Source organism: Hemicordylus capensis, chromosome 3 (assembly GCF_027244095.1).
Source record: "Hemicordylus capensis ecotype Gifberg chromosome 3, rHemCap1.1.pri, whole genome shotgun sequence".
Lineage (NCBI taxonomy): Eukaryota > Metazoa > Chordata > Lepidosauria > Squamata > Cordylidae > Hemicordylus > Hemicordylus capensis.
In genome coordinates this window covers 30,097,472-30,122,158 of record NC_069659.1, presented here as the reverse complement: position 1 = coordinate 30,122,158, position 24,687 = coordinate 30,097,472, and the positions used below count along the sequence as shown (strand labels likewise).

Genomic DNA, 24,687 nt, shown 5'->3' with positions numbered 1-24,687 from the left:
ACCGGCCAGTGGCCTCAGGCGCCCTGGCCGATTCCTGCCATGGGGGGCTGGGACCAGCCCCATGCTGGTCCCCTTACTCCGGGGGGACTGAGTCTCCCCTCGACTTTTCCAGGGGTCACTGCGGGCCTTCAGGGCATGGCAGAACAAGTATGGATGGGCTCTAGGCCTGCTTCCGGTCAGCTAACTGCATCTGCAGGGGGTGTACCCCAGGCTGGCACTGGCAATGGGGGACAGGCGGGTTCTATCCCATGGGCATGATGCCTTCTGCACAGCATACCCCTTATGGTGGCTTGGGCCTGCCACTGGGCGATCAATTGCTACCTGCTATGGGATAAGAAACACTTAAGGGTGAATACGTAGATATCTCTAGCTTATTATTTCAGGAGCCAGAGGCCAAGCACAAGGGGGGAGAATCCCGTATAGGCTGTAGTCACAGGAGCCATACTGCAGTTTCTAGATAACTCAGATGCACTTTCAAAATGGAAATTGGAGAATGAAATAAACTCTGCTTGTGCCTAGAAGCCTTTTGCTCATGCTGGGCCCATAACCTTGTTAGAGGTTGTTGATTTTGCCCACAATCACGCTGCCAGCCGCTTGAATAGCGGCGCGGCGCTTTTGCCTGGCCCCCTTTGAAGAGGCTTGAATGGGCCCTTCGGCGGGGGGCTGGCCTGGAGACCACGGCCCATTCGCTAGATGATTTTCTCCTGGCTGGCCGTCCAGGAACCGATCAGTGTAGTCATCTTTTAACAACTTTTCAGAAGCTGTGCGCTGATCTGGGCGTACCACTTGCTCAGGAGAAGACAGAGGGCCCATCTTCCATCCTTACTTTTTTGGGTATTGAATTAGACACCATTGCCTGTTGTTCCAGGCTTCCACTGTCAAAAATTGATGTTTTGAGGGCTTTGTTAGCCACCTGCATTCAGGCATGCAAGGTCACCCTTAAGCAGCTTCAGCAGCTTATCGGGCAATTGAATTTCGCATGCAGGGTGGTGGTACCCGGCTGCCCCTTTTTGCGGCGACTTTGCAATGCCATTAAGGGGGTTAGGTGCAGTCACCATAGGCTTAGGGTCACGGCACCCATGCGGGCTGACATGCAGCTGTGGGCATCCTTTCTGGAATCTTATAATGGGGCGTCCTTTTGGTGGGATACCCTCCTTTTAGAGGCGGAGCTCCAAGTCCAGTCAGACACCGTGGGTGGCCTAGGTTTCGGCGATTACTTTCGTGGCCGCTGGTGCGCTTAACGATGGTCTCAGGCTTATGTGGCTAGCGGGGTCACTAAGGACCTTACCTTTTTGGAATTCTTCCCTATAGTAGTTGCCATACATCTGTGGGCAGACGATTTTAGGGACAAGTCGGTGCACTTCTGGTGTGATAACCAGGCCACTGTCCAGGTTATCAATAGGCAGACCTCTCGGTCCCCCAGGGTGATGGTTCTGGTAAGGGCGTTTGTCTTAGCCTGCCTGTACAATAATATTCAGTTTATAGCATGCCACGTGCCTGGAGTACAGAATAGCCTGGCGGATGCGCTGTCTCATTTCCAGGGGCTGCGCTTTTGCCAGCTGGTGCCGGAGGCGGAGCTGTTGTTGTTTCATGCGGCCACACTAGTTTTGTTTTTTGGGGCCTTCCGGGCTGGGGAGTTGCTTCCTAGAGGACGGAACGGCCCGGCCGACAGGGTAGTGCAATTTGGTGACATGATCCTGGGTCAGGACTTGGTGCAATTACGTCTTCGCTTTTCCAAGATCGACCAGAGGGGCAGGGGGCATGTGGTCTCCCTGCGCTGAGCTGACGATGCACTCCTCTGCCCTGTGCGGGCCTTGGGTCAATATTCAACCCTTCGGGGATCCGCGCCCGGCTGCCTGTTCATTCACCAGGATGGGCGCCCCCTCTCTCAGTACCAGTTCTGGACCGTTGCCTGCCGGGCATTTAGGGCAGCTGGGGTTGACACTACGCAGCTTTCTCTCCACTCATTCCGCATTGGTGCGGCCTCGGCTGCCTCTCAACTTGGTTTTTCGGGCGAGGCCATTCAACGCATTGGCCGTTGGCGGTCTGCCACTTACAAGAGATATGTGCGCTAGCGCTCTGGTGACGGCCGCTGACTGTTTTCTCTCTTTACAGGCCCTGCGCGACGGGCGGCGAGGGCTCATGTACTCATTATGGGCCACTCCATAGTTTTCTGGGCTCATCAGGCAGCACACTAGGCGCAGCCGGGGATGCAGCTGGGTCTTGGGCGGTGGGGGTCGATCTCATGGATCGGTCGTCGGGGAATGGTCATTGCCCAGTTTTTACCCATGCTGCAGGAATATTTAGGTGCAAATTTACCTCCTAACATCTTGGTCCTCCATCTAGGAGAAAATGACCTGACGTCGCGGTCGGGGTTGTCTATTCTTCATGATTTGCAAAAAGACATTTTGCAAGCCATCGATTGGTGCCCAGGAATTGGAAACCCTTACGGGGTGGAGAGGGCCCTTAGAAACGTTAACGCCCAGATGGCGCGTTTCGTGGCTGCCATAGGGTGGGGAACCATTGACCATCCCGACATTATCTTTTCGGTTCCCAGTTTGTTTAGAGGGGATGGGGTGCACTTGTCGCCCAGTGGGACCAGTTTGTTTCTGAGGGATTTAGAGCAGGGATTGGCCATTTATCTTCGCTCTTGGTGGGGTGGCGAGGGTTAAGCTAGGCTAACCCACGCAGTGGCAGGTGCAGTGCGGTTGGAAAATCCTTTCAGGTTGGTGAGCACCTTCGGGTAAGCATTTGGCTATGGTCGAGGAGGGCAACTCCCTAGAGACTGCACGGCTCAGGGATGTCTGCCCCTGGTCGACTTACTCTGGCAGGCTAAACTCCAAGGAATTGCTGAAAGGCTACCTTGGGGTGAGGTTGGCCAGGGGCCTGGCATTAGGTCGGCTAGGAAAGGTAGCCCCGGATTGAGAGCATCTGGGGTTGCCTGGAGCCAAGGTGTTTTCGCCCTATACCATAGGTCAGGCATGCCCAGGTGGCACATGCCTATAGTACCGGACTGCTTTGAGAGGCCATCCCTGCTCTTTAAGTTATGTTTCGATTTTAAATAAAATTGTGGCCCAAGTTTCACCAATACCTTGTGTCTCGTGTCTTCTTGGGTGTCGGGCAATAGGTATAACAGCAGAGCACTGGGGAATGAGCACACAGTCCAGTTACAGAGTAGGTAGCAGAGGTTGGTTTGGATATGGCAGCTATTTACTGACAACACATGGAGACCCTTGTATGACTAAACACTAAATATTTCTTGGTTAAATGCACTCAGATAAGAAAGACCTATCTCTACTCTTAAGGACTGCATAGTGGATAGGTCAGGAGAGAGAGAGGGATGTTTCCTTCTGTTCTCTAGGAGGAAAGGAAGGATTGTGACTCAGCACAGGAAAAGCTGCAGAAGTCTCTGGAGGCCGCATGGGTCCCGCTGGAGGGGGCTTCATTACACTCTTACGGAGGGGCTTCCTTACACTCCTTTTGGATTGGGGCAGCTATCGAGGCTGCCCGCATGGATTGGGTGGCTACCAGGGCTACCCGCATGGGTCTACCTGAAGAGGTTGTCTGGAGGATAGGTCGTGGGAAATCCGTGGCGGTCAGGCACTGTGCGCACTGACAGCGGGCATTGTCTGAGGCTCCCCGCATGGGTCGGGCAGCTACTGAGGTGACCCACATGGGTCTACCTGACGACGTTGTCTGGAGGATAGGGCGTGGGAAGTCTGTGGCGGTCAGGCGCTGGGTGCGCTGACAGCGGGCGTCGTCCACTGCCGTTGACATGTTGTTTTTCTCGGCAGGTGCTGGTGGAGCAGCAGTTCCGGTCCGGGTCCTGGTGTGTGGCCATTCGTGGTCTTGGGCCTTCATGCGGACCAGCACCTCCCAGTGGGGCACTCGGTGGGATTGGAAGGAGGGCATCAGTGTACTGGTCTGGCGTGAGGGGCATGCTGGGAGTCAGCTGCTCCCTGCTATTCATAACACTTTAGTTAGCTTCCCCACGCCCTATGTTCTTATCCTTCATTTGGCCGAAAGCGACTTAGGCAGGCGGTCTGGCCTTTTTCTTGTTCAGCAAGCCTCCTCTGTCTTGGCGGTTTTGCGCGAATGGATGCCTGGGGTCCGCATACTCTGGGTCAACTGGCGGTGCCTGGAATTGCATAACATCCAGTGGGGGCTTGCTGAATTTTTGGATGGTTTATGGGGCAGGGAGGTCAAGCAAGGGCTAACCTCCCTGTGTGGCAGTAACAGTGTGGGCTGAGGGGTAAGTTGAGGTATAGAATATCGGTGAGCACCCTTGGATATTTAAAGGTTGATTGGTTAATCGCTCCTTTGTGGCCTGTGTGGCACGGGGAGAATGGATTGCCATGAAACCTGCTTCAGGATTTCGGCAACCTTTGGGCTGTGCTGTCCGGGGTGGGTGAAGTCCTTGAAGTATCCAGAGCCCCTCTGCTAAAGGGGGTGGTTGGCTTTGAAGGAATTAGGCAAGATGTACCTGCCTGCTTCCTGAGCCAGGGTGTGTCGCCCGTGTGAGGCGATGGGTAGGACGCTAGAGTCCTAGCTCAGGCCTAGGGGCCCGCACTGTTCTTTGTGGGTGATTAATCACCTTGGTTCAGTCCGCCATGCCTGTTAATTTTTAATAAAGTTGTGGCCCTTTCACCCATAAAATGTCTCCGTGTCTTCTTGGGCTGGGGTCTGGGGACAAAGTGAATGATGCCACAGTTATGGCTGCATCCACATTCAAACGGAACACTGTCGCCGAAAAACCTCAGGTTATGGCAGTGAAACACACAAAAAACTGGTTCAAAGTGGAGTTTGGTGAGGCAACCCTCAGTTCGCTTTCAGGAATTCAAACCTCTGCCCCATTTAACTGCAGTTTCATGTGATCATTGAAAATTTCACTGTTCCCTTTCATCGAGTTGTGTAACCTACATAAGCCCTAAAGGTCACAAGTTTCCACACTCTGCTGTTACAGGGGGCCCTTTTCTTGGAAACAATACTCTGCCCTGCCTGAGTAGAGTTAGATACCTGTTGACCACAGCTTGCTCTGCCTTTCCAGGCATAAGCATAGCTAGAGCTAATTGGTGCATTATTGCTGGTTTCTGCCTTGTAATTGGTTCATCTTGTCTATTTTATTTATTTATTTATTTAACACATTATTATACCGCCCAAAACTTACGTCTCTGGGGGTTTACAACAAAATAAAAAGAGAAAGTAAAACTTTTGTTAAAACAAAAAGAAAAAGTTTAAAATATCAGAACAATTTAAAGTTTTTTTAAACAACATTTTAAAACAGCATTAAAACCATTAAAACAATATTAATTAAAAGCCTGGTGAACAGATGCGTCTTTAAAGACTTTAAAAAAGCTGTCAGAGATGGGGAGGCTCTTATTTCACTAGGGAGAGCATTCCAAAGCCTCGGGGCAGCAGTAGAGAAGGCCCGTCCGTGAGTGGCCACCAGATGAGCTGGTAGCAAAAGCAGACGGACCTCTCCATATGATCTCAGTGGGAGGTGGGGTCCATGACGAAGAAGACCTTCTCTTAAATACCCAGGGCCCAAGCTCTTTAGGGCTTTATAGGTTATAACCAAAACCTTGTATTTTGCCCAGAAACATATCGGCAGCCAGTGTAGCTCCTTCAGTACAGCAGTTATATGGTCTCTCTAAGATGACCCAGAGACCAATCTGGCTGCCGCATTCTGGACCAACTGTAGTTTCTGGACTACATACAAGGGCAGCCCCACATAGAGCGCATTGCAGTAATCTAGTCTGGAGGATACCAGCGGATGTAGCACTGTTTTGAGGTCATTTTTCTCAAGAAATGAACGCAGCTGGTGTATCAGTCGAAGCTGATCGAAGGCACCTCTGGCCACCGCTTCAATCTGGGAGACCAGGGAGAGGCTTGGATCCAGAAGCACCCCTAGACTGCATATCTCTTCCTTCTGGGGATGTATGACCCCATCCAAAACAGGCAGATCAAGATAGTCTCTCGAGTTTCAATCCCACACAATGAGTACCTCCGTCTTATCTGGATCCAGTTTCAGTTTGTTATCCCTCATCCAGCCCATTACTACCTCCAGGCAGGTATTTAGGGAGGTAATGCCCTCTCCCAATGATGCTGACATGGAGAAATAGATTTGGGTGTCATGAGCATACTGACAACACCCTGCACCAAATCTCCTGATGATCTCGCCCAGCAGTTTCATGTAGATGTTAAACAACTTTGGAGATAATACGGAGCCCTGAGGCACACCATTCAAAAGTTCAGATTTTGAAGAACAGCAGTCTCCAAGGAATACCATCTGGAACCTGCCCGAGAAGTAGGAGCAGAACCAATGCAAAGCAGTGCCTCTAACTCCCAGCCCCCTCAAACGCTCCAGAAGGATACTATTGTCGATAATGCCCCCCCCAACATACAAATACCTGGGCCAGGAGACCTGGCCCTCCCCCTCACTGTCCCCTGAAGTGGCTGCCCCAAAGGGACAACCCCCTTTGGTGTCACCCCTTTGGTGGCGAGCCCGTCAGTGGTGGGCCCGTCGCCACTGGCAGCACCTTATATAGCCCTGAGCAGGCAGCTCTAGGCAGATGGAATCCAGGAAACTGCCACGTCACCCTCCTTCCCAGGCCTGAATCCTGCAAGGCCTCACCTCAGCACAGCAGACAGACAGCCAGGCTTGCCTAGAACACGTTAGAAATGTGACTTCTCGGGCATTGGCTCTCTGCCCTTGGTTTTTGCTACTGACCAGTAGGGGCTTAAGGATTAGAGGTAATGAGTAAGGGAATCCCTCTTGATCCATTCTTTTGCTCTGCTCTGGGTCCACCTGACAGGTAGTGTGTGGAAATGTTGTTGTAATATATCCTGCCAGTAGGTGGCGCTAGTATTTGCTAGTAGTGATCTTAGTTTCTGGGCAAAATACAAGGTGCTGGTTAGCGGTTATAACCTATAAAGCCCTAAACAGCTTGGGCCCTGGGTATTTAAGAGAACGACTTCTTCATTATGAAACCCACCACTCATTGAGATCATCAGGAGAGGTCTGTCTGCAGTTGCCACCAGTTTCTCTGGTTGCTAGTTGGGGATGGGCCTCCTCTGCTGCCGCCCCGAAGCCGTGGAACATGCTCCCTGCTGAAATAAGAGCCTCCCCATCTCTGACAGGTAAAAACAAATTCTTTAAAGACTCATTTGTTCACCCAGGCTTTTAATTAAATGCCATTTTAATAGTTTTAACACTGTTTTAAAATATTGTGTTAAGGTTTTAAATTGTAATGTGGTTTTTTGTTTGTTTGTTTTTTGCTGTCATTTATTTTAACCAATGTTTTAATTTATCTATGGTCATTATTTAACTAATGTTTTAACTTTTCTGGGTTGTTTTTTGTTTTTGTTTTTTTGTAAACCGCCCAGAGATGTAAATTATGGGCGGTATAAAAACATGTTAGTTTAAGTACTACTACTACTACTAATAATAATAATAATAATAATGACTCGATGTCTGGATAAAACAAACCAGTCAATAACACCTGTCTGGCTGTTTAAACAAGAAATAATAATAATAATAATAATAATAATAATAATAACAACAACAACAACAACAACAACAACAACAACAACAAAAAGCAGCTTTACTGGGAACAGCCTATATTCTGCAACGATATCTATAACAACTGACAATAAAATTCAGCCATCCCAGGTCCTTGGGAAGGGCTCGATGTCTGGATAAAACAAACCAGTCAATAACACCTGTCTGACTGTGTACACAAGAAATAATAATTTATTCGATTTCTATACCACCCTTCCAAAAATGGCTCAGGGAAGTTTACCCAGAGAAATAATAAATAAACTGGAGGCAGAGTCCCTTCATTCTTCCTGCCTGTACTTTTTGTTGAACCTGTCTCTTCCTGTTACACAATAAAGTAGTCTTAGCCTATAATGGCTGCCTTTCTCTGAGCTCTCATGACAGGTAGACTAATATTCTCAGGCTACCTCCTTCCTTCTTCTTCCTCTCTCCCTCCAGCACCATGAGGTAGCTAGATGCAGGACACAGGCTTTCTGTCTTAGCACATAATTTCCCTAATAAACATTTTGGACCTTAAGTATCAGTCTCCAGCAGGGGCGTAACAATAGGGGGGCAGGCAGGGCACGTGCCCTAGGCGCCACTGATGTGGGGGTGCCACACCAATCCCTGCCACCCCTACCCCAGTGCCCACCTGCCCGGCCCCAGGGCCCCTCAGCCACTTGCCTCCAGCTCCGGCTGATCAGCGAAGCCTAGGATCGGCAAGGCCTGCAAACAGCAGAGCTCTTCTCTCCCCGCCTCTCAGCTGATCGGCGGGTGGAAGGGGCTTCCGGAGAGGCCTCCGAGTAGACCTCTCTGAAGCCTGTACACAGCAGGCTCCAAGCAAGTCAGGAAGGAGGAAGCAGGCAGAGTTCTCTGCAGCAGCAGCATTGCAGCAGCAGCAGACCCTCTGCCCAGACCATCCCGAACAGCTATTGCTAGGTAGTCTGTGAATTCCTTTTTTTGGTTCCCCCACCCCATAGGAATCTGCTTGCCATAGGGCTTTGATATGGGTGGTGGGGCGAGACTGATAAGTCTCTGAATATCTAATTTAAAACAGACTGAAAAATGTGCTGGCTTTAAAAACAAAAACTATCTAAAAAGGCCTATAAGTGGCTTGTTTCAGGGCACAAAATTACAAAAACTTCTGGAACAAGTATATTTTATTTATTTTCATTCTTTCATTCATAAATGCACTTATGTTCAAGTTGTTTTGCAATCCAGAAGGTCTGAGTGAGAACTGTGAAGCATGTGTTGTGCTTTTATTTTATTTTATTTTATTTTATTTTATTTTATTTTATTTTATTTTATTTTATTACTGCTCCCCAATAATTTGCAGGGACTTCAGGGTAAATCTGGCCAACATATGAATGCAGCACCTCTATTCCAGAGGAGATGTGTGTTAAAGGGCTTTAAAAGCCTAGTGTGAAAAACCTCCTGGAATCAAACTTTACTGAATTTGTTCAGAATTCGGAGAAAACAAACATAGGCTCACCCTGCATGGTTGGAAGTCTCCTTTGCTAATCTGCAGCGAGGGGGCCATTTTAATAATTAGCATTGCTAGTGTGTTCTAGGCATTAAAAGTAGCACAAATATATATTACTCAATGTATATCACTGTATACTGTGAAGTGTGCATGTGTGTACAGTGAAATGCATTTCTAGGCAGCATACTTATTTTGAAATATCAGACTTAAATCCTTGGGGGCCTGGGGTGGGTGGGGGGCCTGGACTTTGAGTGGCTGGGGGCCCATTTTGAAATCCTGTCTCGGGACCCCTTCCAACCTTGCTATGCCCCTCTCAGAATAGTTATATATGTATTGATCATATGGGTTTCTGCACAGCACCTGCACAGAAGAAACTTCCATGTAGAAAATGTGTCTCTTGTAAATTGACCCTGAATTTTCCATCCATGACTGGGATGAGAGTTAGAGTCAATAATAAAAGAACAGCACACTGCTTGTGACAGGAAGGGGCAAATTACAATGATTTCTTAGTCTGGCAGGGGCTGGTTTTGGCCCTGGCAGAACTTGGCTGTCTGCTCCTGTTGCAAATTCCTCTGTCTAGTGTGGCAAACTAATGTATCCTCCTCCCTCTTGGTGTCAAAGTAAGCACTGGTGTGGTGAATGCACATATACCCCATCATGAGCCATCAGTCATCATAAGACAAAGGCTGGCAGGAATCATTCACTGGTTTATAGACACACACACACACACACACACACACACACACCACCACCACCACCACCACCACCACCTTCTACTTCCCCTATTTTTCTAGTGGCTATTTGGGCAGGTGATCCTCTAGGACAAAGTCATGCTTTTTAAAGAATGAGACAGAGAAAATGACTCTTGGAATCCTCGAATAACTCCTGACTGTTGTTCTAAGTCTTTTACAGAGATGGCTCATTTTTTCAGGTTTTGATCAACAACCATGTCTATATGGTACAGTGTCCCTTTTAACAGGGATTTCCAGATATTGTTGACTACAAGTCCCATCATTCCTGTTTGGACAGGGGCACAATTTCAGTGCTTGCCCTAGGCGCCATTTTCCCTAGTTACACCTCTGGTCTCCAGGTACTCTTAATGAGCCCCCTCTCCTCACATACACATCCTCTGCTGCAAAAAGGCCTCTCCTCCAAAAAAACAAACTAGGAGTTCATGAACAGTGTGGATTCAGATGTAGCATGATCTTAAGGTGGAGCATTTCTAGGGCTGAGGAGCCAACTTGAATACTTGGTTACACATATAGGTTACCCACCTGGAGGGAACATGTGGTTTCTGCCTTGGTGTGGGTTCAGATGTTTATTTTATTTATTTGTTTGTTTGTTTTCTTTAACATATTTTCATACTGCCCCAAACTCACGCCTCTGGGCAGTTTACAACAAAACCCAGAAAAGTTAGAAGATTAATTAAAACAAATAAATAACAACAAAAATTAAAATGTTGGTTAAAATAAATGACAGCAAAAAGTTAAAGCATTACAACAATTTAAGATTTTAAAACAGTATTTTAAAACAATGTTAAAACTATTAAAACAGTATTTTAAAACAATGTTAAAACTATTAAAACAGTATTTTAAAACAATGTTAAAACTATTAAAACAGTATTTAATTAAAAGCCTGGGTGAACAGATATGTCTTTAAAGTTTTTTAAACAATTGTCCGAGATGGGGAGGTTCTTATTTCAGCAGGGAGCGCGTTCCAATAATATGACTGCAGACAGCTGGGTAACCTGGATTGCACATACAGTGGTCCCTCGACTTACAAACTACTCGACATAAGTATTTTTCGAGTTACAAACAGCAGTTTTAGATCCGGTTTTAGATGCGGTTTTTTCGACTTACAAATTTTTAGATGGGGTTTCCTCGACTTACAAATTTTACATGCGGTTTCCTTGACTTACGAATTTAACATGCGGTTTCCTTGACTTGCCTGCCTGTTTACTGCCTGTTTATTCTTGAAAAGAAATGTTCCTGTGCAGTTTGCAAGCCTTACTGGGGGTCTGGGTCTTTTTTCTAGGCTCCGGAACGCATTAATCTGTTCCCAAAGCATTCCTATGGGAAACCGCTTTTCGACTTATGAACTTTTCGACTTACAAATGTGCATTCGGAACGGATTAATTTCGTAGGTAGAGGGACCACTGTACATTCCGCACACTATGAGGCTATCATCACAACCCCTGGAAAGCAGGTTAAGGGAGCCCAGCCCACTTTCCAGTGGTCGTGTTCTGCAACGGGAGCCGTGTGGCTCCCAGCAACAAACCTCTCTAAATTTCCACCATTAAATGAAGTTAGGGGAGCGAGCGCTCCGCTAACCCCATTTCCCTGATTGTGAATTGCCATGGCATGGCTCCACGCGACTCACAAGAAGACTCACGGTGACTCATGAGAAGACCCCCGACAAGGAGGCTCCAACAAGCCTCCTGCCACAGGGGTCTCCCCAGAATGCCCCACACACTTGCACGGGGCATTCTGGGACTTCCTGGCAGCCCCCGATCCCATCTGCCCCAACTGGCTCCATGACGGAGGCAGTAGTGTGGGCGGCTGATCCGGCTGTCCAGGGCTAGCAGCATGATCTTCTGCAGGGAGAGTGGGCCAAGCCCGGTCATCCTGCCAAACCCTCTCGAATCTGGGTCAATTTGATTTGAATTTGATTCAATTCAATTCAAATTCAAATTTATTTGGCCCAATTTTTAAGGACTAAGGGGCACCAAAGCAGGTTGGGTGGCAGGGCTACTGGATTGAAGTAGCTCCTCAGCATGCTCTGCATACTTCACAGCTTGGGAAAGGTTTCAGACAGGGAGATGGGTGGGGTGGGGACGACACTATTCAGTGTGCTTTGTGCACCGAGCAGAAGCGGCTGCAGGCCATTGTACAGTGGCCAATAAATTGTGGGGGCTCCAATCCATCTACAATGGACTGGACCCAGAAAATCCTGCTTGCACCTTTGGTCCTTGCACACAAAAATCCACTTCTGGTTTGCTGGTAGACCTTCTGCAGGGCCAAATTGGGGCCCCTACAGTTGCTTCTTTACATCTAAAACCATCACATATGCATGGCCAGATTAGATACTTACCTTTGTCTCTAGTTTGGCCCTAAGATCACCCTTTAAAGGTCCACTAAGTTATTGGGCATCAGGTCAGGGCTAGTGCTTCGTTGCAGAATTGGAGCAAATGCGAGAAAATGGCCAGAAAATATAGAGACAGGAAAAGGCCACGAGGGTTAGGGCTGTCTAGGCCAGCCAGTGCGGCAGCTGAATTTCACCTCTGAGCTTCAAACACACACGTATTGCACACATGACAACAGCTAATGTTACTCCTTCTTGATCTACTTTGACCTCCAACTGAGGCTGCACGTCTGCGTGTGCACGAGTAATTCCCATGGGAAAGCATGCCTGTTTCATAAATATGGGCAGTTTTGCATCCACAGCCATATTGATTTCTCTATTCCCCCTGTCAGCACCTTCACAAGGTGGGTATGGTGGTACAGGATTGACCAGCACCCTGGTCTGACCCAAGACATTTTGCTGGCTGAAGTCAAACGCCAAATGACGCTCCATCCCAATTGAGAATGGAAACCCTCCCCCAGCCCTTGAAAGTACATATTTTTTCATCTGCCTCAGCATAGCATTGCCACATGTCCAGAGCTCACTTGGAGAGTCCAGGAACTGGACATTCTGTCCAGGATGTAGTAAAAGTATTCTCCTGGATATGAAATGTCTGGAAATTTGAGTGGAAAGATTGCTTTAATGAACTTTACCCATTTCCCTCATGCTTCTGTCCAGGCATTGTAGCTACATGGTATCAATGTTTAAAAGCCCCATATGCTAACCCTTTCTCTGGTACTAGTGCTGCCCACTGACTAGGCTGGCTTTCTATATATGGCTCATTAAACCCTCATTCCTGCATTATATATAGGGTTAATGAGGATGGTAGTGGCCTCTGGGTTTTGTGTCTAACCCTCTCCTCTGCTACAGGGGAAAATGCACAAAACAGTCAGTGAGCATTACTGTCAAGCACTCTTTCCACACCTGGTCAAAAAATTAGGGAATTAAAATTTGCTGCTCCCTATTGATTGTGTCCAGGGATTCTCTCTGTCAAATATAGCAACCCTAGATCAACCCCTCAAACACCATACAATACGTGAATGAGGCTATTCACACGATGGGAGGAAATCAGGCTAGCAGAGGTTCTTAAGTGGGTCACCCCCTTATGTAGCCCGGCAGTTAAACCAGGTTTGCGGAGCAAGCGCTCGGCAAGCCTGGTTTTTCTGCTCGTGAGTTCCCACAGCACAGCTACTCACAAGGAGACCCCTGATCGGGAGGCTCAAAAGAAGCCTCCCGGCTCGAGGGTCTCTCCAGCATGCCCTGCACACTCATTCAGGGCATGCTGGAGCTTCCAGGGGCCGCATGACCCCCGATCCTCCCAGCCCCTGCTGGCTTCGTAACAGAGCCGTAATGGAGCTGGCAGTCATGTGGGTGGCTAATCCGGCCACCCAGGGCTTCCGCCATGCTTGTGAGCAGAGTTTGCTCACAAATCGTTAACCCCCTAGAGGCTCTTTTCATGAATCATGAGAAGAGCCTCAAGATCTACCAAATACAGTGGATATTCAGGATGAGCTGGGCCAGACTATGAGGCTCTTCACTCGATTTGTGTGAGGAGCTGTAAGCGGGTTTGCAGGGAGAGCGGGCTTAGTCCTCTCTCCTCGCAGACGATCAAGAGGCAGCCCTGGGCGGCTGGATTGGCTGCCCACATGACTGCTGGCTCCATCATAGAGTTCGCGGGGGCTGCAGGGATTGGAGGCTATGTGCAATCGTGTGGGGGCATCCTGGAGAGACCTCCCGAACCTGGGAGGCTGCTTGCAACCTCCTGGTCAGAGGTCTACTCGTGTGTCGCCACGTGCCATGGCAACACATGATGAAAAAGATGAGGTTAATGGAGCGCTCACTCCATCTAAGGTGAGGGGTATTTATGGAGGTTAGTTGCTGGGAGCCACACGGCTCCTGTTGCAGAACATGATCACCCTCAGAGTAGGCTATGCTCCCTTAGCAAACTATTGGGAGATCATGAGAATAGACTCTATGAGCCTCTTCACTTGATCAGAGTGGGGTGGTTGGGGCTTGGGTGATTCCTAGCCCCAACCTGTTTGCATGCCCATAGCCTCCGTTTGGTCCTGCAAACCCTGCTCACGCATGATCATGGCAGCAGCAAGCACAGCACATGGAAGTCCGCCCGAGAATCGAGGGAACCTTCTCACAATGCCAGAAAAAGGGGGGAAGCTCATTACACCATAGCTGGGGTTCGATTGGCCATGAGGGGAAAGGGGGCAGGGCAAGCCCCATTCAAGCCATCCTGAGCAAGTGAGCATAAAGAGGCGTGTGCGGAGGAGCACATTCACTGCTCATAGCCCTGCCAACTGCAGCCCTCTCTGGAAAACATGGCATGTGACTGCCCAAACCTGAAAATGGATGGGGAAGTGGACACACAATCAGAAAATCCAGGAACTGTCTGCACAGAGTGGAGAGACACTGGGACAGACCTTTAAACCCATTCAGAATTCCAGTGCCCGGTCCCGTGTTGCAGTGCATGCAGATCTTCTGGTGTGGGGAATTGCATGAGAGGGGAGCCCTCATTTTCAAGCTACCCTGGGAGAGTGGGGTCGCTGGTTTGGGGCACTGTCAAGGATGCACATGACCATATGGGTGGAGGAGCTCGCAGATGATATGCTTTGTCAGTGGCAGTTAGCAGTCACCAAGGAAAGCATTCCCCAGGGCACCCCTCCCCACGGCTTTGCTCCATACAGCAACCTGGCTCGATACAGAGCCCCAGTTAGCCTGTCGGTCCCATGAGGCAGTGATTTGTGGGAAAAGGCAATGTTTTGCCATAAGGCATCAAGACTGAATTTGCTCGGCATCTCTCTCCCCTCCCACTGATAGTTTGCCTTATGAGTTTCACTCTCGTGACTGAGCAGTGCGCCTCCCCTGGTTCCTGTTTTCACAACAGTAATGCACCAACCCAGACCATGCTGGCTTTCCCCTCCCGCTATAAACATCTACTCATTGGGACAGTCTCCCCTCCCTGCCCTTTCTCTGGAAGAAAGGAGATGAGTTTTTTAAAACATATTTATGGAGAACTGTATTTGATCATAATTTGTGCCCTCCAAGGATTCAGTAAAAAAGATCTTAAATATTTTAAATTTGCCTTGGAATGATGGCTCTTTACTGGTTTTAAGAGCTTCAAATAGATTTATCCTTGTTCACAACATGCACATAAATAAAACACTAGTGCTAGGTGATTTGCCCAGCCAAGTAGCTGTGATTTAATGTTGTGCATAGCTTTCATTTAGCAAGAATTGCATAGTCTCATTGCTATGGAGCCTTTAAGCTTGACACAGCTTATAGTCTCTGGACTATTCTCCAAAGACGATTACTCTCGCTAAATGAAAGCTATACACAACGTTAAACTTCAGCTACTGTGATGCTGCTGAAATCTAGGAGAACCATCTGTGTTGGAACAGATTCCTATGGCTGTAAAGTTGGAAGCTGCTGCCTTCTCCTGAGTCAAGCCATTGCTCTGTCAAACCCACTATTATCTGCTCTGACTGGCAGCTGCTTTCCCAGTGCTGCTACCTACTAAAGGATCTTTCCCAGTATTGCAACTCGAGAGCCTCTTAAACTGGCAAATTCATGGAGAGCAGGTCTATCAATGGCTACTAGTCTGGTGGCTGTGGGCCACCTCCAGCTTCAGAGGCCAGATGCCCCTAAATCCCAGTTGCAGCAGGGCTGTTCTTATGTTCTGAAACATGTGTGTCAGTCAGATGTATGTTGGGGGCGGCGGTGGGGGGGCGCAATTTCAGTGCTTGCCCGGGTGCCATTTTCCCTAGTTACGCCTCTGGGAGGCTCGCTTGTTAAAATTCCTAGTCACTCCCAAGGTGTTAACAAACCTTCACCTTGTACTGAAAGGAAGCCCTGTCCCTTTTATCTTCCTTTTCAGAAAGGTGTGGACAGCATGTCACCTCAGGGCAAAATGCTGGCTATTTCTAGTCAAGACACAATCAATAAGTGTATCTCTTCCTCAGATTCACCAGCTGTGTGTCATCACGTCTTGGCATTGGCACCTCCATCTTGCCTTACCTGGACTTTTGCTACTGTCCTGCTTGTCACCTCCAGACCATCTCTTTTTCCTAGCCTGGTCTGCACAGCACTCTTGGCTGTGAAATCCTGGTCTCCCAAGATCAGATCCCCTTTGGGTTTTGCCTGGTTCCTGACCCCCTGTCTGTTCCCTGGCTTTCCGTTTCTGCCTGTCATGGAGGAGAAAGCAACCCTGGCACTGGCCGAGCTTCAAGGGTCCAAACACCCCAACGGACAGACTTAGGTCGTATCTAACCTCTGCTCTCAAGCCTCTCACTCCCCTCCTTTCTTGCTCCTTCTAAAATCCAAAGCTCTTCTCTCTAACGACTATTTCTCTGGTCAGCATTGAGTGGACTAATTCGAAACTCAAGCCAAATTGCCTCATCTTTGTGAGCTTTAACCTAGTCCTTTTAACTTTTTAGTCTTGTTAGTTTGTCAGTTAATATTGTGTTGCTCATTAATCATTATTTCTTTTCATGTACCCCTAAATCCTAAAATAAACATGATTCTATTTTTGTACTTCAACCTCTCTGTTCAGTTCTTTCCAAGATCAAAGCTTTGAGCAAATTTAGTGGACTGCTCCATTCAAGCTTGTTAGATCCCCACACTAGCATAAAACATTGCCGGGGGCATTTGCCAATTCCCCAGGAGCAGTTCCATTAACACAGGGCAGTAATACACCGGGTAGGGTTTAAAGGTCAGCTGCAAAAAGGAATTCTTGAATGGCACTGCTCTATTTTTTGAACAATGATGCTGAGGAAAGGGCTCCAGCCCCTTCCACTTGGAGAAAAGTGTGCAGTCCCTAGGTTTACTCATGAGAATGGCTGGGCAGCGGGATCAGCATTGCCCCAGTGAAAGGAGTGATTCCTCATCTATGATAATGATGGATGCTGTTCCTGATTCGACTACTCACTAGGGGTGTGCAATTCGGATTTTTGGTGATTCAGTTCGAGACCCAAACCGAATCACCCCTGTTCTGTTTTGTGCCCGAATATTGGCCACCCGAATCACCCTTGATTCAGTTCGGATTCGGATTTAACCCGAATCTGAATCCGAATCCGAATCGATTCAGGGAGAAAAAGGGCCCAGGGGCAAAATTTTGGGGTGGGTTGGTAGTGCCCAATGGGTGGAAGCTACCACCCCAATTTCAGGGGGATTGGGCAAAGGGCTGATTTTTGGGGAATATTTGAAGTTTTAGTGACTTTGGGGCAGTTTGGGGGCATAGTATGGGATCTGGGAAAAAAGAGTGGGGTGGTAGTGCCTAATGGGTGCAGACTACCACCCCAATTTCAGGGGGATTAGGAAAAGGGGTGATTTTTGGGAAATTTCTGAATTTTCATGTTTTTGGGGCAGATTGGGGCAGAAAGTGGGGCCTGGTGCAGAAGAGTGGGGTGGGGTGGTAGTGCCTAATGGTTGGAGGCTACCACCCCAATTTAAGGTGGATTGGACAAAGGGGTGATTTTTTGGGAATTTTTGAAGTTTTTGTGACTTTGGGGCAATTTGGGGGCAGAAAGTGTATCTGCCCCAAAAGGGTGGGGTGGAGTGGTAGTGCCTAATTTGCTATCATTGAATGAGAATTCACACCTCAGAAGTTTTTCTGAAGGGATGTTATTCCCTTATTTTCTGAGGTGTGAATTCTCATTCTATGATAGCAAATGAGATTTTTTTCAATTAAAGAACTCTCATGACCCCACTTTCACTTTCTCACACTCGCATTTACTATGAATATGATGAATGAATCAATCTACCACAAAGCACTTTATGAAGAAAAACCTCAGAAAATCAACAAAATCCAGCCCTCTGGCCAATCACTCTGAAATTCGGGATGGGTGGTAGCCTCCACCCATTAGGCACTATCTATCAGCCCACCCCACTCTTTTGGGGCAGATCCACTTTCTGCCCCCAAACTGCCCCAAAGACACAAAAACTTCAAAAATTCCCAAAAAATCACCCCTTTGCCCAATCCCCCTGAAATTGGGGTGGTAGCCTGAACCCATTAGGCACTCCCACCCCACCCCACTATTTTTGCCCAGATCCCATTCTATGCCCCCAAAGTGCCCCAAAGTCACTAAAACTTCAAAAAATCCCCCAAAATCAGCCATGAGCCGATTCACCTGAATTTTTTGGGCCTGAAATTCGGGTGATTGGGCTCGGCCCCGAAAAATATTGGGGGATATCCGGGGTGATTCGGTTCAGTCCCAAATCACCCGAAATTTTTTGCACATCCCTACTACTCACTCAAGAGAGTGTAAGGGCATGAGGATTACCCTTCACAACTCATGTAAAGAACTGTCTGTGGGGACGGGGGTGGGTGTTGAGCTGAATCGCTAATAATGTGCAATGACATCCCTTCTAAGGATGTACACGGAACCGGTGTGGGGAGATGACTTTAAGGGTGGGGTGGGTGCACTTACCACTCCTGCCGCTTTCCCCCTGCCGGCACTCCATTTGCAAAGGGTCCCTCGGGACAGCAGCATATCTCCCTGCTGCCCCGTTGCCTCATTGGTCCCAATGCCAGCAGAAGTACCCAATGCGTCTGCGCATATTGGGTGTGTGCACGTACACATCACTCATGTCACATTTACGTGCCCGAGGTGTGCACTCACAAGCACAACGTGCACATTCACGTGCTCAATGCATGAAGACGCATCAGGTACTTCCGCTGGCGTCGGGTCTGATGAGGCAACAGGGTGGCAGGGAGGTACACTGTTTCCCTGAGGGACCCTTTGCAAATGGAGCATCGGTGGAGGGAAAGCAAGGGGAGGGGTAAATGCAGACTTGACCGCTCTTAACATCATCTCCCACCTTCAGACCGGCAGATGGCTCATAAAGGGCCTCCGAACTGGTTTCGTGCACATTCCTTTTCCCACAGACAGGTCTCTCAAGAGAGTGTCAGGCCATGGAGGCATAAATGAGGGTTGGACAGCTGATGTCACCTAGCCAGGTTGCTGTATATCAGCAAGTCACAGGGATGGGTAACCCTACAACAGCTCTCCCTGTCTTGGTGACTGCCATGAAGAAGCCATTAAAACATATCCTCTGCCAGCCCATTGCATTTGAATATGTCCATCTTTCTTTTTGCCTGGAACGGCAACTTCACTCTTCTGGGGTCACTGGAAATTGAGGCTCCCCTCTCCCACATCGACCCATGGCGACAGATCTGCATATGGTGCCATTCTGGTCCAAACGAGGAAATTTACATGAGAGTAAGGATCCGTCCCAGGCACCAATGTTTCCCCTGTTTGCCCATCTGGCTACGATGCATCAAAATCTCCTTTGGGTGCATGAAATGAAGAGGAGGGAGGGTCAGTGTGCAAAAGTTCTATCATTAACCAGAGAGAATGGTGGCCCCACACTAACGCCCCGCCTTTTGTTAACTCATGAGCATACAGTCCAATGGAAGACTGAAGGTTTTTGCAAACCTAAGGTCCTCCCCAGTAGACTGGCCTTCTCATTAAAGTGCTAGTCCCCTGGCAGCAAGCTGCAATGGGGGCTGGAGCATGGTTTGGTCCCCATGGATTACTTTCCCAGAGTGAGCCATCACTAGAGAATCCTTGGTCACAGCAGGCCAGACCCCAGGATCCTTTGTCCTCCTTCATATACATATCCCCTTCTAGGAAGTCATCGTCGTGTTCTCTTCCCTTTCCTGAATAACAGAAAAATAGTGCCCCCCCATCCACCTCCGAACAAGAAATAGAGCTAGTGTGAGATAATTTTCTTGTGGGGCTCTTACAAGGGTGGTGGTGCAATTGCCCTGAAAATGGAGGTTGCCAGGCTGCAGTTGGATGAATGTCTGTGATGCAATTCACAGATTGAAAAATTAACCATAGGTTCAGCAACCTCCGGTTTCTTCTTACATGCGAATGTGGTCATAGCATGTATGCTGGAAAGTCTTGAACTGTTCAATTTCTTTCCATCCTCCAATAGGATTAGTCACAGAGAAGAGCATTTTCCACCCTCCTAGCCATCTCTATAACTTTATCCAAGGAAAGTTTCCATTCCAATAACAGTTTTTCATGCAGTTTGGAGCAGTTTGTTTTCAGAACAATCTGATCATTGATCAGATCATCAGTAAAAATGGCAAATTCACAGGTTACACTTAAGGCACACAGTGCTGTGACATCCTGATCAATAGTTCCACCAGGCAGTTGGAATCTAGAATAGAACGTTCAGCAATCACATTCAAAGTAGGGTTGAAATGATCATCTAAGGCTTGAAGAGGAGCTTCATAAGAATCGGCATCCCCTTCCAAGTTGGGGGACTGGGCAAATTATTATATATTCTTTGGCCTTCAGGGTCCAGGTAGTGAAGCAATGTAGCTTTCTATTTTACTAGAGTAAAATCAGGGGCCTGTATGGTGACAAGGTAATTGCAGAAATAGGACCTCCATTGTTTCCAGAAAAGAGTAGGTTCTCCTGGGGTGGACAAGAAAAAAAATGTGGTGGTGGGATCTGAGCCATGCTGCAGTGGGCATCCAGTGAACAACAGAGTGCAGGATTAAGAAGGAAAAATGACAGTCAGGGGTTGTGCAGGTCAGGTAGCTGGAGAAACAATCAGCAGCAGCAATCTTAGAATGCAGCAGTTCAGAAATGTAAATGTAGGCCCAGTAATGCAATTTATTATACAGTAATGCAAATTATTATACATTCTTTGGCCTTCAGGGTCCAGGTAGTGAAGCAATGCAGCCTTTTATTTTACTTTAGTAAAATCAGTGTCCTGTTACTGTATGGTGACAAGGTAATTGCAGAAATAGGACCTCCATTGTTTCCAGAAAAGAGTAGGTTCTCCTGGGGTGGACAAGACAAAAAAATGTGGTGGTGGGATCTGAGCCATAGGGATGTGCACAATACCGTTTCACCTAGTTCGTTTCGTATTCGAAATGTTTTCGAACCAGGAGGGGGTGGTGGTTCGGTTTTGGTTTTGTTCGAACCACCCCCTGGTTTAGTTCTCATTCAAACCGGTTTGAACCAATTTGAACCAGATTAAACCAGTTCGGACACCCAAAAATTGGTAGAATGGTAGCTGGCACCCAGGGGTACCTGCCACCCAAACCCCAAAGCAATTGGACACTCGTAAGATTTTTTATGAATTTTTGAAAATTATTATTATTTTCTCATAGGGTATAATGAGACTCGAACCAGGACATTATAACTTATTGTGGAGAACCCATGTGTGCCAACAACCATGCAAACCCCGAAGCAATCAGACGCCCCTATGATTTTTTTATGAATATTTGAAATATTTTTAATTATTTTTCTCATAGAGTATAATGGGACATGAACCAGTCCATATCCCCTATTTTCGAGCACCTAGGGGCACAAAAGCGGGGTGGGTGGTATACAGACAGCGGTTCCTACCACCCACAAAACTCCAAGGCATTTGGACACTCCTCTGATTATTGGTGTATTGTTAAATTATTTTTGAATTCCTCCTAGAGAATAATTAGGATTGCAGCAAATGTATAGTTTCATGTTGGGGGGGAGGGGGAGGGGTGTCGTAGAGTGGAGTGTGGTGGGTGGTAGTTCCTAGGGTGGGCAAGGAAGCTATCAGAATTATTTGAAAGGAATTGGGCAAAGGGATGATTTTAAAGTGATTTTTGAAGTTTACGCGTCTTTAAGGTTTTTCTCCATAAAGAAGCATGGAGGTGTCAGCAAATGTATAGCTTCATGTCGGGGCAAAGGGGTGGCCTAGAGCAGTGTGGGGTTGGTGGTAGTGCCAGGTAGGAGCAAGGAAGCTACCTGAATTATTTCAAAGGATTTGGACAGAGGGCTGATTTTTGGTGAATTGTTGAACTTTATGTGACTTTAGCAATAGCAATAGCACTTACATTTATATACCGCTCTATAGCTTGAAGCTCTCTAAGCGGTTTACAATGATTTAGCATATTGCCCCCCAACATTCTGGGTACTCATTTTAACGACCTCTGAAGGATGGAAGGCTGAGTCAACCTTGAGCCCCTGGTCAGGATCGAACTTGCAACCTTCTGGTTACAGGGCGGCAGTTTTACCACTGCGCCACCAGGGGCTCATCACTTTAAACTTTAAGGTTTTTCCTCATAATAAGTTATAATGGAGCTTTCAGCAGCCCCATAAGTGCACTCGGGGGGTGCTGGGGTGGTCCAGAGTGAGTGGTGGTGTAGTGCACATAGGGTGCCAACCACCTCCATGGGTTTCTAACCAATGGGGTACAGGGTTCTGTTGTTTCTGAAGAATTCTGAGTTTGGATTCTATGATAGCAAATTTGAGTGGATACATGGTGTCTCATTGAAAATCTCATTAAATATCGTACGAGTGTCCGATTGCTTTGGGGTTTGGGTGACAGGTACCCCTGGGTGTCAGCTACCATCCTACCAATTTTTGGGTGTCCAAACCAGTTTGAACCAGTTCGAATTGAACCACCCCCTTGTTAGGTTCAAATTCGAACCTGAAGCTTGAACCTGATGGCTGGTTCAGTTTGAATTCGAACCTTCAAACCAGCCTGGTTCAATTTCGAACCGGTTCCAATTCGAACTGGTTCGCACATCCCTACTGAGCCATGCTGCAGTGGGCATCCAGTGAACAACAGATTACAGGATTAAGAAGGAAAAATGACATTCAGGGGTTGTGCAGGTCTGGAAGATGGAGAAACAATCAGCAGCAGCAATCGTAGAATGCAGCAGTTCAAGAATGTAAATGTAGGCCCAGTAATGCAATGAAATGAAGTTGCAGGAACATTCACAAGCTTTGCAGGCTCACATGCTTTGCAGGCTCAAACAACTCCATCTTCTTCTCCTTTACCTCCCTTTCCCTTTCTGACTCCACCCCCTATACTCTCCGCAAGATCCCCACTGGAACAAACTTCTAAACAAAAAAGCTTAGAAGATACTGGATAGAATACAACACATTTCAAAATTGTATGTCAACTCTAAATAGATACCAGTGATGGAACAGTACCTGGCCAGATGTTAGAGGCAGCACAAGGATTTTGACAAGCATGACTCACCAGTATATCTCCATGTCCATTCACCAAGCCCTGCATAGTTTTTCCCATTGTTAACTCTTTAACCTTTTGTTGACTACCCATCCAGAAGTGAAGTGATACATGGAGGCTGTTTACTTTTCACGAGCTCCTAGCCTGGGTTAGGTTGCTCAAAGTGGAATGCATGTAGTTCTATATCCATATAGATCCCAGTGCTCCCACTCAGCCTAACCCCACTTCAGAGTCTGGCTCTTAACCAAGGTTAAGGATGTAAGAACTCAGCTGCTGGGATCGTGTGTGTCTCCTAGTGCACACAGCCCAAGGAGACACAGAGATAAGTACCTAGAGTGACTGTCTGGTGGGGGAATCCCCCAATGAACCGCGTTCAGTGCAGTGGTTTTCAGAGGCCGGATTCCCGGAGGCCAAGATCACATGTCCTGGCCTCTGGAGATCCACACTGCTTGGCGCAGTGCAGCAACATTCACTTGGTCATCTGGGGGAAGACGAGTTGGCCACCCACCTGGTTATAAAAATAGCCCCATAAGCAACTGAGATTTCTAAAAGACACAGACAACTCTTAGTTCAAGATTTAATTGTCATTGAGATTCATATTTTAGAACACAGGCAGCTGTGTTGTAAGAGACTGAGTCTCTTGTGGTTCAGTCACAGCAGTAGAACTTCACATCATTAAGAGCTGTGTCGTCACCAATACCTCGGTCAATATCCATCTTAGTTATTATCCCACATATGAAACCAGGGGCACAGCTCTCACTCCAGCCCCCAAACTTCCCCCAATTGTGTCCAAGACCTTCCAGAACAACTCCAAATTCACATCTGAAGCGGATATTGTTGGCTGCTGTATCGTCATGGATCCCTTGGTGTTCTTCCACCTGCAGAGAGAATTGCTTCAGGTTGCCTTTGGGGCAACTCTCAATCTCTTGCCAAGTTCCCCACCTGCCAAAAAAGACAATGATGAAGATGTCCTGAGAAATTTAGGACCAACAAAAGGAAGTACTTCTTCACGCAGCACATAATTAATCTGTGGAATTTTCTGCCACAGGATGTTGTGATGGCCACCAGTTTGGGTGGCTTTAAAAGGCGCTTAGACAAATTCTTGGAGGACAGGTCCACCAATGGCTACTAATCTTGATGACTATAGGCTACCTTCAGATTCAGAAGTGGGATGCCTCTGGATACCCATTGCAGGGGAGCAACAGCAGGAGTGGGGGTATGCCTTTAGCTCCTGCATGTGGACTTTCCAGAGGAACCTGATGGGCCACTGTGAGGCTATTCTCACGACCAGCAAAAATCGGGCCAGGAGAGCCTAGCCCAATTTTTGCTGCTCGTGTAAACCCCTTGAGAAGCCCTCCCCTTAGCCCAGGTTAGCAGAGGGAGTGCTCCACTAAATGGGGTTAACGGATTATGTGCTGCTGCGGTGCGGCTCCATGCTACAGCAACTCATGAGGAGACTCCCGACCGGGAGGCTAAAAAGCAGCAGCCTCCCTGCTCGGGGGTCTCTCCAGCATGCTCTGCGTGCTTGCACAGAGCATGCTGGAACTCCCAGGGG

The 24,687-nt window shown here is 47.8% G+C and overlaps 2 protein-coding genes across 2 annotated transcripts in view; one reads left to right on the top strand and one right to left on the bottom strand.

Moving 5' to 3' along the window:
• The first annotated feature begins 8,438 nt into the window (after positions 1–8,438).
• The window catches only part of LOC128350309 (vitelline membrane outer layer protein 1-like), a 381,353-nt gene continuing 365,104 nt past the window's right edge, over positions 8,439–24,687 (top strand). The window contains exon 1 of the mRNA XM_053308410.1: positions 8,439–8,476. The gene's annotated coding sequence lies outside the window, so the exon portion shown is untranslated. The remainder of the gene's footprint in view (positions 8,477–24,687) is intronic.
• Positions 23,696–24,687, bottom strand: part of LOC128350308 (vitelline membrane outer layer protein 1-like) — a 46,432-nt gene continuing 45,440 nt past the window's right edge. Inside the window, exon 4 of the mRNA XM_053308409.1 lies at positions 23,696–24,074. Within this exon, the coding sequence (XP_053164384.1) occupies positions 23,780–24,074 (295 nt within the window). The 3' untranslated portion in view covers positions 23,696–23,779. The remainder of the gene's footprint in view (positions 24,075–24,687) is intronic.